The 17,584-nt window shown below is 42.1% G+C and overlaps 1 protein-coding gene across 24 annotated transcripts in view; it reads left to right on the top strand.

Moving 5' to 3' along the window:
- The window catches only part of MAGI1 (membrane associated guanylate kinase, WW and PDZ domain containing 1), a 574,001-nt gene that overhangs the window by 523,835 nt on the left and 32,582 nt on the right, over window positions 1-17,584 (top strand). For all 24 annotated transcript variants that reach the window (XM_033131847.1, XM_033131855.1, XM_033131854.1 and 21 more), the window contains 2 exons: window positions 7,117-7,148; window positions 16,464-16,680. In XM_033131847.1, the coding sequence (XP_032987738.1) occupies window positions 7,117-7,148; window positions 16,464-16,680 (249 nt within the window). The remainder of the gene's footprint in view (window positions 1-7,116; window positions 7,149-16,463; window positions 16,681-17,584) is intronic.

The following is a 17,584-nucleotide window of genomic DNA, read 5'->3' as shown; positions in this document are numbered from 1 at the left end:
CTTCGTAGGTTTTTTTCTTTGCTTTATTTTGTGCCAACTCTTGGAACACAGTAGGAGCTTAGGACAGTTTAGTTAAATGAGTGAGTGAATTTTCCCCATTTTCCTTCCTGCCCTCAGTGGAAAAAGTTGGGGCTGACTGGACCTATGATTTCCAGCTTTCTGGACTGTCGTTAAGCATTTCGTTGGTAAGGCGAAGGCAGTGCAAATTTACTTCATGATTTATATAGTATGTATTAAACACAGAAAACAGAAACCTTGTTGGCAATGAATGGTGCAGGTGATTTTCTTTAGAAGGGTTACTGGTCATCAATATTAACTGTTTAGAGCCGCTGGTTTGCAGTTAAATAATCATTAATTCCGCATTTCTGGAGAAATCATAGATTTTCTCACACAATTTTTCCTGCACCCCTTTACATATGTACCTCACTGATCTCTTAGTGTTTGGCTCCGTCATCATACTACTCCCCCTCCCCAATAAAAGCATTACCTATAAGGTTCATTATTTTTCATGCAGCAGCATTTTCAGCGATAAATAATAGTGTTCTGGTATGTTCTTTAATGTAATTTCTCTCCTCTTTTTTTTTTTAAGATATGCTCTTTAGATCTTAAAAGAAAGAAGAAGGAGAAGCAAGCAATGAAACTATTCCCTTTCTGCTTCATCCTTCTCATTGTCCCTTCTACTTGCAGACACCGTATTTTACATACGCTGCCCTTATCAGAGGCACACACGTAGCTGATGTGAATCTCACCCTAAGAACTGCATCTAACACCATAGCGATGTGCTTGGACAAGGGTGATTTAACCTAAGGCTTACAGGCCCCAACACACGGCTTCTCAAGGTCATTGGTCAAGGTTCCAGAGACCGCTTGTGACTATATGCACAATTGTGTGCTTCTGTACAGCTTTGCTTGAGAGAAGTTCTAACAGCTTTCTATCCCATTTTCAATCAAGGCTGTGGACCAGTAATTTTGTAGCGCAGACACTTGAGTAGAAATGGCAGTCAGTGAATCAAGAAAGAGCTAGAACAAACTCCAATTATTTAATCTAGCACAGCACTAAAGCCAGTAAGTACCTCCATTGTCCAAGCACACTCAATGTGGCGGCAACTTCCCATAATGCTTAGGTGTTTATGATTGTAGCTCTATTATACGTGAAATTTAGAAAACAAGGAAAACACTGAGAAGAACACGAATCACCTATTAATTCTGGCATTCAGAAAAAACATTTTAATACATTTCCTTCTAGGCTTCGGATTTATGATGTATACGTGTGATATATACATATGTCTGTTTTTAACAGAGTTTATATTGTGTAGCAGTTTTGGTCCTGTTTTCATGTCTTATATCCTTACCATTTTGCCACAGCATTAAATATTCTTCACTGTACTCATTTTTAATGGATTTATAATTTTTCATCTTATTGATATCACAATCAGTTTGCTTAGTCCTCTGTTTGTGGAAGTTCATATTGTTTCCAATTTTTATCTTCTTTAAGTACTGTATTAAACATCTTTCATGTAACTCTTTGAGACACACTGATTATTTCCATATTATAAACTCCTAATGAGGAGTTCACTGAGTTAAAGTCAGCTATAATTTTAGGTCCTGCGTTTAGCATGACATATAGAGTAAGAGAGAAGGCGACTAGGGTCTGAGATGAAAAGTGCTCAGGAGTAGCCTCATCCTCTTTGGTATCTAAGACTAGCCTCCTAATCAAGTTCTCACAGTCTTCTGCTTTCCGTGGCAGCTCGGATCTCCATGAACTGCCCCTCTGTCTCTCACTCTCTGTGTGTCTAACGATATATAACAGTTCCCTGCCCCTTGCACACTGCATTACCTGATTCAGCTGCAGTACAGTTTTTAATGCAACATTTGCTGTGCAAAACACGAAAGTACCCCATGTGCTTCACGACATGTGGATTAGCGACATAGACATAGCGTGTTAGAAAGCTTAGGAGGAAACCAAAATGACAAAGTACATTTTCATAATTTTTTGATCTACTTTGCATATGGCAGTGACTTCAGGATTCACCTTTTCACAGCCCTTTGTGGGATTTTTCTTGATTTTTTTCAGTGAGTGAGGTTGGTTGACGTTTCTATTTCCTTTAAACCTAGAGGACATTAGGCCCAGAGAAGTTACCTCTCTTTCCCAGCAACTCGGGTTTTGTTCCTCTCTGTGCCAAAATGACCATGCTTGGCTTCCGTTTGGCTTCCCCAGTAGCCCAGCTGAGCTACCAAACATCTTCCCTATTTCCATTTAGGCAGTAGGACAAACACAAGTCTTAATCTCAATAGGGTGCTTAAACTCTGTATGTATATGGGGTCTGACAGTTAAGTTCGCAAACTCAGAAAAGGTGCTACATACCTCACTGCTGAATATCACTCTCGTCACCTTCGAAGTACTCCACTTGGGAAGCTATGCACCGACACCAGCACCTTTGGAACTCAAAGCAATTTTGGAACTCTTCTGGAATGGCCATCAGACCTGTCATCATATTACCCTGGATGTCCTGAATATCATCAAAATGTCCTCCTTTCAATATTTCCTTTATCTTCGGGTAAAGAAAGAAGCCATTTGGGGTCAGAGTAGGTGAGTAGGGAGGGTGTTCCAACACAGTCATTTATTTACTTGCTAAAAACGCCCTCACAGAGAGTGCCGTGTGAGCTGGTGCATTGTCGTGATGCAAAAGCCATGAATTAATTGTTGGCAAAAAGTTCAGGTCACCTAACTTTTTGCCAGCACTTCCAAATAGTAAACTAGGTTAATTGTTTGTCCAGTTGGTACAAATTCATAATGAATAATCCCTCTGATATCCAAAAAGGTTAGCAATGTCTTTGCAACAAGTTCGGGAACTTAATTGTCCGACCTTTGTATATATCACTAGGAAGATGTGAGCAGTTCTTGGAGGATGTAGACAGGTCAGTAATGGCTCTAGGATTTCAAAGTGCCATAAAACGTTCTGAAATTTGCTGCATTTGTCTTACTTAAAAAGGCAGTATGGAGTTTTATTTATTGTGGTACCTGGGTATATATGTATGTATGCATTTATAAAGAAATAAATAAAACTGTTCATATTGTAGAAAATACTAAAATTGGTAACAAAGCCATCCATGACCCCGTGAACCAAAGAACATGCTGTTTCAATGTGTAACCTTCTAGTCTTTGTTTCCAAATGCAAATGTATTATGTTGTATTTTTACTTTTTTCATATAGATTATGTACAACCGTTACTGCATTTCACCAAGAATAACATTTGACATTTAATTGTATGAGAACATGTTCAACAGCATAGTTTATGGCCTTGATATTTAAAAGGAATGAGATTTCTCCACCTCGAGTTAATTGGTCAGGTCCCAGTCACCAGCCAAGAATCTGCCATTTGTTTCCTCCAAAGGGACATCTTTTTCCCAGGGGCCGTCAGAAATGTAGTTCTTCAGCTTTTCTCACTTCTGTAGATCACACCGAGACTCACACTTTGAATGTACACTTACCCAGAAGTTTGCTGGGATCCTTTTGAAGTGGCATTTGCCACATTGTAGGCTCTCAGAGCAGATGGTGCTATCGGTAAACTCTTTCTTCTGCCTCTTCGCGAAATTCCCCTTCCTTTCCCTGAGTCCAGTAAGACGGGTACTGTTTCTACCAGTATTTCTCCGATGTAACGTGGGACATGATGGATGCAGGACAAGCTCCCTGCTGCCGCTGGGAACGCGGAGTACCTTTGTCCTAAGGAAACCACTACGTGCCATGAACTGGGACTGTCACGCAGCCAGGGAGGGGCCTGCTGTCAACTCTAGCTAGACAAGAGCCACATCCTGTGATTTCTGGGGCTTGGAGAATTCTGCCAAACGGTGACCTTTTTTGAGTGTTTTCTATGAGGTCTCCCAGCTGTTTTCAACCCATCTGAATAGTTTTGGCTAAAATAAATTATAAATTATAATCCGGAGCTTTGTTCTGGCATTCATATTCAACAGATTTTAAGACTTAATGACTATATGGACCTAAAATGTGTGTGTGTGTGTGTGTGTGTGTGTGTGTGTGTGTGTGTGTATTTAAGCAGTCAAGTGGAGTCTCTTGATTTTTTACTTTGGCTACTTTGGGCTCCTATAAAAGGTGCAGATTGTTAAAAAGAAAGTTTATAACAATTAGCTTGCAAAGAGGAACAAATCCCTCTGTAGGTTAAAAGAAATTTTTATTATTACTACTATTATTATCTGTTGTAAAATACAACTTACTCCAGTTGAGCTGGAACCATCGGAATGTTCCATGGACCACTTCCTCAGAGGAAACAGGCTATCACCAGTTACCCCAATATGCTGCAGACTGGTTGGTTTTTTACAATTAATGGAAGGGCCATTAATTAATTAATGTTGATTTTTAAATTAGTATTTTGTTACCTCAGCAAGATGTGAATATAGTCTTGGGAAAGAATTCTAGATTAAGACTAAGTAAGTTCTGTCTGCACTCGTCCCTCTGATCCCTGCCCGTCCTGTCCCGCCAGAAATACCCCACTTCTCAGTTTAGTGGGGACAGTCACAGAAGGCCAGTGCCACGTGTCTGAGTGTGATTAATACCTGTCTCTTCCTGTACGGGCCATTCTGCAGCCTGCTCTTCTCACTCAGCGTTGTGTTTCGGAGACCATCCATGTTGTTTCCCTTAGAGACAGCTCATTTTTTATTTTTTTTAATTTCTGCAGACTGCTCGAATAGGTTGGCTATCCCACTGTTTATTTAGAACTTCCAGTCCTTTCCAGGTTTCCTTTGTACCAATGATGCTGCAGTGAGCATCTTTATACAGGCACCTTCGAACGTGTGTGGGAGTGCTTCTTTATGATTGACAATGGAAAGTACCCTGTATCTTATATGTGAAAATCTTAAGATACAGGGGATTTACGATGGTTGTAGTCCTATCGATGACTAGCAGAGTGTGGACTGAAGCCTTTTACCCGACTCCTCTTACCCCGTTGGACATTCTTTATAAATTTTTGTGGTGACTCATAAGGATTCTGGGTAAAGCCACGTCTAGGAAAAGCTAACTATGGTAAAACTTTGTTCATCCAATTAACTAAAGGTCATTGTGAACTGGGGAAAAGTCTGAACTTTAAGATGTAATATTATATAATTTTGAAGTATGTATAGTGACCCACACTAGTGTAACTTGATAATATTCCTTAAGGGAATGATATTAATGAAGAAATAACAGCACCTAATAATTATTGTTAAGAATAATGACACATCTAAATATTCTCATCCATAGGTAAAATATTTCCCTACGTAATTTTAATATGCCAGGCAAATTATTTTCCCTAGTTAGAGTAAGAAAACCAGAACCACCTCCTTGATGAATGGTGTAAATGAGCAAAGGAAGGTGTGAGGTGTGGACATTTGAGGGCCTAGTCAGTGCCAGGTACAAGGCTTTTGAACATTTTGTCTGTTTAGTTACCATAACAATCTTGTGAAGTCTGTCTTATTAGCTCCATAAATTGAGAAGTTGAGGCATAGAGGGCTCTAGAGCGACTCACTGAAAGTTGCCTCTCTGAGTTGGCCTGACTCGAAAGAGAAATAAGCCTTACACCGTGTCACAGGATCCTTAATGTGGTCCTCAGACCCCCTGCATCAGAATCTCCTGCACTATTTGTTCATACTGCAGAGTCCTGGGCCCCTGCCTGGGAAGGCCCAGGGATTCTGCGTTTTTAAAAAGCTGCCAGGTGCTCCAGAAGCACTCTGAAGTCAGAGCGCCACTCTGCCAGGCCCTGGTGACCTCATTTGGGTGATGTGCCGAGCCTGCCAGAAGAGCACCCCCTCGCCTTTGAGGACCAGTGACCCCTCTCGTGCCTCACTTGCACGGGCACTTTCTCAGTGCCCCTCTGGCCGCTTCCGCCTACTCACCCACTTACGTTGCCTCGTGTCACTTGCACTGAAGTTCGCGTCTCGTGGTTTGACAAATCACCTCCAAAAGAATAGAAATCATCACGCTACATAGGGGTCATTTTCTAAGGAAGAGTGAAATTTCCAGTGCAAAAATCATCAGATCCCAAGTGTATCTTTGGTGTCTAATACAGATATAATCTCCCTTTTGCTTTTGAGCCCTTGCTCAAACCAGAACAAGAAAAAATGAGAGGGCAGCTTACAGAAATGATTACTTTAGAAACACTGTTATATGCTTTAATTTTGCTTTCTAGCCCTCCTTTGTTACACTCCCAGATTTTCCATAGTTTACCCCTAATCCCTTCTGACTTTCCTAGAAATGAGATCAAAGGTCCCTTCCAGCTCTCTTCCTCCCACTAAAAACAGGGTTTCAGAAGAGCCAGCCTGGTTCCCTGACCCGTTGTCTCCTTTACCTTCCTCTTCCTTCATTATTATTTTTTCTCTCAGCTCTGTGAAATTCCTCATTTTAACACCCCAGTGATCTGCTTTCCCCCTGAGGGGCCAGTCCCAGCTGAGTCGTCCCAGCAGGCTGAGCAGGAGTTTGCTTGGATGGTGACACATGGAGAGGTATCCGCGATCTGTAGGGGGTCCTAGACCAACTTGAATTTGGGTTCTGTGCTGGCAATGGAGCACCCGTCTTTGTTTTGGTATTCAGCTCATCCAAAGAGAAAGGGCATTTCCTCTCCTGAAAGGCAGAAGAACAAAAGAAAGAGAAGACAAAAAGGAAAAAATTAGATTTTAACCATGTACTCCTCGGAAACTCAATATACACCCTTTCCTCTATCCTGATTGGTCCGCTTCAATTGACAAGTGGATCGTGTAGAAAGGAAATATCCTGGACTTAATTGTGAGTTAAGTCTCTCTTAATCCAGAAGAGCATTAGAGATTCTGTCCAAGTGTTCAATTTCCCAGGCCGCTGAGGTCTGTGAATTTCTTTTCCCAGCCTCCAGGCTGCTGCAGTACAAGTCAGCATAGCTAATGCAGATAGATCTCCTGCCTCTCGCTCTCCTCCTCCCTCTGCTTTGATTCGATATGAACAGCCTGGTAACTCCGATGCTAGGGAAAAATCTGACATAACTCTGCAGATGGCTAGGTTGCCATGAAACACCTGGGGCTGGTTCTTTAAGGAAAAGGTAACATTTATATGCTAATGATTTCTTCCCCCCTCCTGTCCTTGTTGCATTTTTTCCAGGGCTGCCGGTTCCCAAGAAGAGCCCAAAGTCGGTAAGGACTTGTCAGTTACTTGGTGCTTCCTTGGGGTGAGGGGTGGGGTGGGCGGTTGATGGTGGGAGGGGATGCTGTCTGGCTTGACTTCACTAAATGTGTTTTAGAGTGGATGGGGAATTCAGGAGCCTGAGCTCGTTATGTTAAGTTCTGGGGATGTGTTTGGTTTAGAAGGTATTTGGGTTTGTCGTCAACTGTCTAGTGATTTGTGGGCAGGCTGCAGGAGCCAGGATGAAGAATGCATGATTGGAATCTTCTCTATAAATGCATTACAACTCTCATTCAAATGGCTGAGTTTCTTAGATGTTTTAACTTGATACAAATGCTATTGTTTCTTTTGGGAGGAGGCAAAAAAAAAAAAAAAAAGCTCCACCGGCTTTCTGGGTAGCCTTGCTCTCAACTGGTGTTTCCAGCCTAGCCGTTCACTTGGGTAGATTCTCTCCTCGAGCTTTCTTGTGCACTGAATGAATGATGAATTACTTACAAAATTAAAAAGCCTGTAGGTTTGAGGAGACACTGCTCTGCCCTGTACATCTGTCCATGCTCACGTGGAGCAATGCTCACTGCCCCAGCACTAAGAAGAAGACATTTCCTTGCTGTGGAAATGCCCTTTGTTGTTTGGCTAGCTTTAGCAGCGTTATGCTGCAGGTAGAGGATTCTTAAAAAAAAAAAAAAAGAAAGAAAGAAAGGAAAATCAATGTTTTGCTGTCCGTTCTAATCTGGTTTCCCTGAAGATGCATTACCTAGTTGACATGTTAGCTAATAGCTTGGAGGCTGGAGTGTTTTGCTCGGTGGTGTGAGCTTTTGCTCCCAGGGCACTGACAACAAATTAAAATGCTACTTAAAAACTCAAAATCTGGAACTCCGATGCCTGTAAAATTGATCAGAGTGGAAGAGTCTTCCCAATTCATTAACATTAGGATAAAGAGAAGTACTTCCATGTGTCTTAGAATATCGGGGGCAAGGAAATTTTACCACTTTCTGCCACCCGGGAAAAGGAGAACCTTTAAAACTTTGCAGCTCATGGAGCTGCAGCTGAATTCTTTCCACCTGTCTCCACGCCTGGCCGCAAGAAGTTTGTTAAGGAGATGAGAGAGGGAGCTTCTTCCTGCGTGTTGACGTCCAACTCCTAAGTTCTCCAAAGAGAAAAATCTGCAGTAATTGATGTGATCCACTGGCATAGTGCCATAGTGATTGGAACAGGTGACTTCAGGGCTGTGTCCCTTGTCAGTGTGTGTTAATGTCCAGGCAGAAAAGTGCTGGTAGGTGCCCATGTTGGAAACACCCCGATGCCAACACCTGTGTGTATGTGTGTATGTGTGTGTGTTCCCCACCCCTTCTTGGTTCATAGTCAGAAACCTATTCAGCCTTCAGAAAAACAAGCCCGTCTGGAAGATGAGTCATGTGAGCTCGAGTTAGCGGGATCCATCCTTTCTTCTCCCCCAACCCCCAACCATCCTATGTGCTAGATGGACTTATTTTACACGCCCCACATAAATGAGTCTTGAGAAGGAGCGTGCTGGGGGAGATACAGCAGTTCTGCACGGGCAGCATGACTTCACGTAGCATGGGGTTCTTTTTTGTTTTGCATCCTATTTAAATTTACTGTGCAAGAAGATTTTTGTAGATTCGGTTGCATCTCTTCTTCCCCTAAGTGTTTTGGAATTCCCTGTTAAACTCAAAGGTATCAGACAGGTACAGAGCCTGCGTTCACCGAGTCAGTTGAAAGAATGCCCGGTGACAGTTTATTTTTGTAGAAGCCGTGTCATTAGCAAGCAGCAAGCCAATTACTCGGGCTGTGTTCCTAGGAAAAAAGCTCTCTTAACTGCTTTGCCCACAGTCTGCTGGCTCCTAATTACCACAAGCCAAGAGACTGGTGTGTTGCTAGGTTAGAGAAAAATGAGCCCCCAGCTTGAGGCTTGTCCTTCCCCGAGTTCTGTGCCAGGACAGGGATGATGGTTTTCACAGCACTGCTGGCACACTCTGGCAGCTGCTGTACAAAATTTGGGGGATACCAGCCAAGGTCTGCTGTTGCCAGTAGCGTATTGCTCACATCTGTGCTCAGTGGGAGCTCTGTACAGGTGGGTTGAAAGCTGTTTCCCTTTCCCAGTTTGAATTTTGATGATGTCCTGCCAGAGAAACAGATGATTGTGGGATTTTTCTGGTGGAGTCTGAGGGAACCCAGGGGGAAGCTGCATGTCATGGTTCCAGAAAGCCATTCACGTGATGACAGGCAGGTCACTTACGCAGGCTGTGTAATGAAATGCCTGCGTGGTGAGATGCTTAGATTTACCTTCAGCTCTGTGAATACACCGTCTTAACCCAGGACTGTGTTTCTTCTTTTCTCTTAGAGGCTCCTGACATTGTCAGCTTGCTCATGTGACTGACGGCTTACTTTTGCCCTCATACCTTTAAAAAAACAATGTTTTCAATAATTGAGTAGTTGGGTTTTTATTAGAACAGAAGGACTTATCTTTTTGATCAGTTTCTCCTTCTGGATAGCCTCTACGGCGTACTCTTAATACGCAATTTCACCTACAAGGTTCAGTTTTAAGTGTTGAATTTGTGGTTCATATACTCACTGGGGACAACGGCAGTGTCTTAATTAAATTTTATTAATTTAATACCAGGACATCCATAACATCAGAGATTTTCCTACCAAATGGCGGAGACAAAAATAAGACATATTTGCTGTCAGGTTTTAGACCTTACTGGGAAGCTCATTACGTGGCCTGATTTAATCGTCCTGACTGGAACCTTATTTAGCTGAGATTCTCCATCTAGATCGCTCTCAAGGATTTTGTGTCTGAGAATTTAAAACTCTAGCTGTAATACCAAACCCTGAATATTAAGTTCTTATTCACTTATGTTTTCTCACTAGTTCATTTCCCACTACTGCTTTCGTTTCTCCCTTCTTCCATCTGTCCATCTGTTCGTTTATCTATCTGTCCATCCATTATCCATTTATCCATCAATGCACTTATGTTTTATTCCTTAATCCATCCATCTATTATCTATTTATTCATCAAACTAGTATGGAGAACTTATTAGGTGTCAGGATTTGTGTGAGGCACTGGAAATACTATAATAAGTAAGTCGTCATGGCACCTTTCTTTTTGGAGTTTCCAAATAGAAACTTATCGATTTATCGATTTATCGATTGCTACTTTCAAAAAAAAGATTCGTTGTCACAAGTCACCAAAATTGTTTTATGCATTTTTTTTCCAACAATAAGTGTTTCTTGAGTACCTTCTATGTGTCAGGCCCAGGGCCAGTGCACAACAGGAACTGAAACAGAAAACACTCCTGCTCTTGCAGCTGAGGAGAGACAATTGACGACACAAACAGGCAGATCTGTACAGACCCTCCTCATGGGGCTTAACGTCTGATGATCATATATACTTCCAAAAGTTAAAGCAGAACCAAGTACACACTTAATGAAAGTCATTCAGCTCTAGATTGCAATGACCTAAGTTAAGTAGTCATACAAAGCCGTAGAAAAGGCCCAAGATTGAGTTAGTTGCTGTGATTGAGCTATGGAATTCTTCCGAGTTCCCCAGCGGCCTGAGCAACGTAGGACACCACCTCATTTACTGAGTCAGACCAAAGAAAACATGCCATATTCACTAGGGACACAACGCTCCCAGTTACAAAACAGCTTCTCACACAAAGTTTTCCTGTGGGGAAAACTGAATGGTGGGCTAGGTAGTCTCTTCAACAACCTCTTTGTAGCACAGGCGGCCAGATAAAAGGTAGCAATAGTGGCAGGTTTCTGTTCCGTTGGCTTCTGTTCTTTGCCCCTGGAAAGGATGCTAGGGACATCACTGACCACTAGTCGCTAAGAGATGTGATGGAGAGGTCTCTTAGGTAACGTGCACAGTGTGCGAGCCTGGCCTGGGTCACCCAGCTCAGTGTTTCCTGAAACTCCTTGGTGGCTCAGCACCCAATACCACTTGTCTTTAGCCAGGGAAATGCCACAATCTGTCAACGCTCCTACAGACTGCAGAGAGGGGTGGATGGGAGGAGCATTAGGGTTACTTACAAGAAGTCTCCTTGCCTCTCCCCTCCTACAGCACCTCATACCTCAACCCTTTGGAGCCCTAGAAAATAGACTTCGCTGTTGGGTTAGATTTCTTTAAAACATTCAGTGTGGACTAAAATTCATTTTCATATCCAATCGATACCTCCCTTTTCTTCTCCATTAACTCCTCTTGTCTGCCTTTTGGGAAGAAATCATTTGACTTAGAGCCATAAGCGATGGAAGAAAGAGACAAAAGCAAGGGCCACCCTCTGCCTTGCCTGGAATTTGCGTCTGTGATTCTCACACCACCTTTCATGACATTGGCCTAATACCTCATCAGCACTTGCAGTTTTTCCTGTTGTCCATGTAAATCACTGCAGTGGCCTTCAATCTTGGCAGATAAGTGAACTGTAAATAATTTTGCTTTAAAATGGATCGATTTGTCATTTTTAAGCCACGTGAATTCTTCTCATCATTAAAGCTAATAAGTGCTGTCTGCATTCGTTTGCTCTTCCAGGCAAATATTTTCAGCTCACTTTAGAAGAACCTTCATTTTGCAATGATTCAGTGAAATACTGATGAGCTGATTTTTTTCCCCCCATTTCAGTTTATGGAAATTACCGCATCTTCCCGATTTCCCTGGCCTGTCATTCATTCTAGGGAGGTTGGTACAGTTTTATTTTAAAAGGTCTCATGGCACAAGTTCACGGCTAGTGTGTAGCCAAGGACTTCTATGGGGTTTTCAAAATGAAACCCATTTCTTTCTTCCTAGTTGGCTCTGATTTTATATTCAAAAATAAAAATATCAGTACAGAGACAACAGCTAGCATTGGAAATACCCATTTTAATATGTGGCACCCCTTTCCAACCAGTTACTCAAGCTGGAGACCTGGGAGGTGTCTGTCCACGTTTCTAAGCTCTCTTCTTCCTCCTCTTTCTCCTTTCCCCTGTTCAGTCTGTCAGCAGTACCTATTGACTCTGGCACCAAAATGTCTTTTAACTTCACTTGTCCTCTCCTTTGTCACTACTCCTCCCCTAGTATAAACCACCTTGGGTCCCTCACGTGGACAGCCGGTAGTTTCCTGACTGGCTCTCTGCTTTCACTCCTACCCCCACTAACTTTTTCACCACCCAGTAGCCAGACCACACTTTCTGGAAGTCAGTTGGCTCCTGGTGCACACCTGCTTTAACTTCATTAGTGGCTTCCCCCACCCTGAACTAAGAATGGAACCCAAGCTCCTTAGAGTGACCCACGAGGCCCCTGCATGATTTAGTCCCCAAGTTCATCTCAGATCGCCCCGGTCCCTCTGTGCCACACTAGCCTTCTCTCCGTTCTTCAAACTGTCCACACTCATTTTTGTTTTGAAGATTTAGCACACGGTGCTTCCATTACTAGAATGTTCTTCCAGAGGCGTCTCCTTACCGTCTATCTAAAGGACATTGCTGTGTGTTATCACTCAGCAATGGTTATGTGCTTATTTGGTTAATAACAATCTACACACACACACAGCCCTAGATACACACTGAGATATAAATTCTAAGAGCTTAGCTACCATCTCTTTCTTATTTACACATTGTATCCCTTAGAATCTAGCTCACAGTAGGTGATCAGTATGTATTTATTAGATGAGTGGATAAATGTATTGCAGGTGGTTACTCAAGAGGACATAAGCTGTCAGTGGTGTACTAGGTGCTTCCTTTATCCATGTTCTTAGTAAGCATGGAATTACTTTAGCAGACTTGAAAATGTATCTTTTACTAAACGCTTGTCTTTGGGCCAGTGTTTTACGTAGAAAATAAGGTTGAAAACAATCACATTACATGCACATCTGGTCCTATGTTATAACAGTTCAGTAGTGAATTTGTTCTCATGTCCCAAGTCTTCCAGGAGGTAATGCAGACTGCTGAAGAGGCATGCAAGTTGACTGTAATTTGAGAGATATATAAACATGGCTTTTCTCCTGAACAATCTGGGCTCTAACCAGATAAAAGACAATGTCATAGCTAATTAGCATGGTCACAGAAAATAAAAAGGCCTATTTTGAAGTTTTCCACATAGAGAGAGCATATCTTCAGAAAGCTCACAATGCCAACAAGGTATTAAACACAGACTGCATCTTCAAATTAATCATTTTTATAATTGGACTTGACACGAAATACAAAGTGAAGCGAAATCTTATCTGGGGGAAAATCTAAAAAGCTTCCAGATTATTGTGTATTCAGCCCATTAATGTGGGTTAGAATATGCCATTTAGTGAAAGCTTAGTGATGCCACAGTTTTTAGAGCACATTCTCAGGATGCTACTTTTTATTTTCCAAATCTAGGAACAAAGTTTATGGCATTTCAAAGGATTGCAGAAGTGCAGTTTGATTGAGAGGCAGTTTTGCAAACTTGTTCCAGACCTTACCTGTCATTTTGTGTTAAATTGGACTTAAGTGACTCGTTTATTAGGGAGGTGAAAGGGGGTGTTAAAATTTGAAAAATGGCTCAAGCCATTTCCAGTAGACTTCATTTGCACTCTGTTTGTGACAAAGCCATCTCTTCAGTTAAATTCCAGAGATTTGTTACACTGGGACAGTCATTGAAGGACCTTGGAAACCCCTGAGGTGCAAACTCTACGTGTGCATTTGTGGGTGCACATGTAAAAGCACGTGTGCCTTCTCTTCAGGAGAAATGCCCACCCCATCTTTTCTCAGACTCCGTCAGTGAGGCAGAGTTGCCAGGAAGATACTTTTCTCCAGTTCAGGAATGGAAGAGGTTAAAGTGAGATGTCCAGGGCATATAGAGTATCCCCAGGAAAGGACATGTGGCATCGCCCTCCGGTAATCCTGCGGTCCTGGTGAGGCTTCATGAACTGTGGTCTCAACGCGAAGGAGACTAGAGCTTCAAGGCTCAGAGACTTAACTGTGGAACGAATTTAGTGTCAGTGGACAGACCACAGTCTGGCAGTTGCTATTCATTTGAGGGACCGAGATGGGGTGGGCATTTGAAGGGAGGGATGCAACTCTCAGGGTAAACTCAGAGGTCCTTTATCTGTTTGCTTTTACTTTTGCTCCCAAGAGGTGAACAAAAACAAAGTACTACCAAAATGTAAAAAGCAGAATCCCCATTAATTCTCTTTACCAGGTTTTTTTCAAGATGAAAATAGCTTTAAATTTTGTCTTGATAATAAAAAGCATTCTCTGTGCATTATAAGAAAAAATAAACAATCCAGGAAAGTGTAAAGAGGGGGAAACCCACCCTGAACCCCACCTTTTTCTACTCATGCTAGTGTGTGTACACACCACAAATGAGCTCATGTTGCACGGACTCATTTATAATAGAGACCTTCGTAAAGGCTGCAAAAGAGCATGGAGATTCTATCTGTCATTCATCTTTTCTGACTGAAAATTTTCAGCATGTCTCCAGAGGAAGTGAGAAGGCAGGTCTTGACCTTCTGGGGGCAGGAACTGGAAAGCTGGCCTGAGAACCGAATTCCCTGTTGGAGAGAACACTGTTGGAAGTGGGTAGCCAGGTTCTATTCCAGATCTTTGGAATGCTGCTCCATCCAGGTCGGAGTGAACACTTTCTCCTCAAAAGAGAACAGTGAGAACGTGGGGTTAGGATGGTGTTTGTCACCACCCAAACGTCAGTGTGTTTTCCTGGCATCTTCCCCAGCATGTGCTGTCCCCCTGAGTCTAAGTGAATTAAACCCCTCATACAGTTTTACCAAGACCCCTGTGTTAATTTAGAATAAGCTCAAATTTCCCCCATAGGCACACCAAATAAAAGTTTAAATCATACTCCCTTCGTTAAAGACATGCCCAATTTTCCTCACCTCTGAATCCTTGCCAGAACCTCTCGTCAGATTGTAATCTGTAATAGTCGGGCACATGAAGCCTTTGTCCTCCCGGCTTTCTTCAGACACTTATTTCAAATCAAGGACTGGAAGGAGAGGGGGCAGAGAGACCTGGGATTTAGATGAAAGTGACCTTGGAAATTTCCATCGATACAGGGAATAAAAGATGGGAGATACCTGGGGAAAAAGCAAAGAAGAACTGTTTTGATAAGATTCATTGTTAAGACCTAGGGGAAATTTTTGATTCTATGAAGAACGTTAGAGACCTAGAATGCTCTGAGTCAAAGATCTTATAAACTACTTCAAAAGCACAAGCTATACAGAATCTTTAAGAACATACAGGTGCCCCCTTCCTTTCCTCTGTTCCTTTCCAGTGCCCTTAAACAGGTAAGTGTAGGGACGTAGCAGGTGTCTAGGATTTTACGTGATGGTACGTGACAGGCAGATCTCCAGGATTTTATTTTGAATGGGGCAGACAAAATCTGGGCTCACCACAGTCTTCTGCTGGCGAAAACAACAACTGAAATTCTTTTATTTCCCACCTGGTATTTTTTTCTCCCACTGATTTTTTTTCCACCATTCAAAGAACATTTCATAAAATGGGAAAGGTCTTTTGCTAGGCAGGTTTTAAGGAACAGGAACCTGCTTATTTTATTGAAATTTAAACGAAATTCTTTCCCATTGAATACTACTTGGACTTTGGACAAGTTGCAAATCTAAGCAGGCTGACCTTCTGAGGTCAGCCTATATACAAAATTTGATCTTAGTTTTCAACCAACAGCAGTGTCAGGAGATCAAGAGGTGAAATGTGAGGCCTGCAAAATTGATTAGCTAAGAGTTATGAAAGCTTTTCATACAATACTTATTTATATACATACACATTCAAGTGCACACAAAATGCTAGGCATGATTTTTAAAAGATCTGATCCCTTTTTCCTATGATCTTGAAGAACTGATAGCAAACCCTTAGATAGGAGTTGGGTATTTTATTATTGAAAGTGCAAGACATGGAATCCCAAAATGCATGTTTAGCCTTGATTGTATTTCTTTTGGATATCACAGGCTTACATTTAAACCACTTGTGGTATTTTGTGTCACACATTTTCTTTCAAAAAATGAGGATGTTAAAACTAATACATCTTGTCATAGATGAGCCCAGTGTCTTAGCCAAGAACCTATGATGAAAATTGGATTTGTTTTCTGCCACAGCCCAGAGAGCAGTATGGTTTGTGATTATGTCTTTCCATCTGGCCCACCCCTCTCTCTGTCTGCCAATCACCTGGGGATTTATCTGCATTCAGCATTAGCTGGAGGAAGGTAGAAGCCAAAATGTTGTTGATACATTTATATATGTGTGTGCACAAGGGCCGAACAAAGACAAGCCGATGGGAGACACCCACTCAGAGAACCAATAATGATCTTCTCTTCTTGCCCCTCTCACTCGCTTACTTGCAGCAACCACTGGAGAGAAAAGACAGCCAGAATAGTTCTCAGCACAGTGTTTCCAGCCGCCGAAGCCTGCACACGGCATCCCCAAGCCACAGCACACAGGTGCTCCCCGAGTACCCACCTGCAGAGGCCCCAGCTCCAGAACAGACCGACAGCTCTGGGCAGAAAAAACCAGATCCTTTTAAAATCTGGGCCCAGTCCAGGAGCATGTATGAAAACCGACGTGAGTAGCACCTTAGCCGCTATCTTTCCATGACCCCACCTCAGGGCTTCAACTTTCTTTTGAGGCTTATTAAAAGTAGATTTTTCGGTGTGTAGACTGGGTAGAGGTGAATCAAGGTGAGAGACAAAAGCTTAGCAGAGCAGCGACGGAATCTGTTGGATATTCTTGGAGGCTCCCTTATGTCTTCAGTCTGGGGAGGGGTAGATACGGACGGTCATCGCATAAAGGACCTGGACAGAAATGGACTTGTTTTTCCTTTCAGTTCAAAGAAGTGGTAGATCAGAGCTACCATCTAATTAATGCTTCCCCCGTGTGGAGATTGCGGCATGGCGTGCTCTTGTGAAAGAGCTCTGATGTCCAACAGAACATAAATATGATTGGTCTGGATTGCAGGAGGAATGAGAAGAAATTAAATGCTTTCTTAGTAGTCTCTTAGTTTTTAAGAATACTGGTAATTTTTTTTTTTTTTTTTTACTGTTATCATCTGTCTTTTTAAATATTCCCCTTTAAAAAAAAATGGTGAGTGGTTGGTGCTTTAATTATTTATACCATGATTAAATGTATTCCTCTTCCTCTAGCTTTACCTTTTCGAGAAATATGAACTAGTGATGCCATACATTATAACTTTTTGGCTCTTATAAACTTAATATTGCCTTCATGTTTAATTTCTTACCTTTTATTATGAAATGATTTCCAAAGCTTTCACCATAAGTAATATTCATTTTCCTCTCAGGGCATACCGATGGTCCCTTGTTGGCAGTAGCTATCACTGACATTTTCTCATGAGTCTGATTGGTCAGGGCGAAGCAACCAGGAAGTACATGCGCTTCATTTTCTCTTTCTGGCACGGGATGGGAGAGAATGTTTAATGACGGAGAAGGCCACATTTGGTGAAAAGTCTGAT

This window comes from Rhinolophus ferrumequinum, chromosome 17 (assembly GCF_004115265.2).
Source record: "Rhinolophus ferrumequinum isolate MPI-CBG mRhiFer1 chromosome 17, mRhiFer1_v1.p, whole genome shotgun sequence".
Taxonomy (NCBI): Eukaryota; Metazoa; Chordata; class Mammalia; order Chiroptera; family Rhinolophidae; genus Rhinolophus; species Rhinolophus ferrumequinum.
The sequence above is the reverse complement of the archived record's forward strand: the minus strand, read 5'-3'. Positions and strand labels throughout refer to the sequence as shown.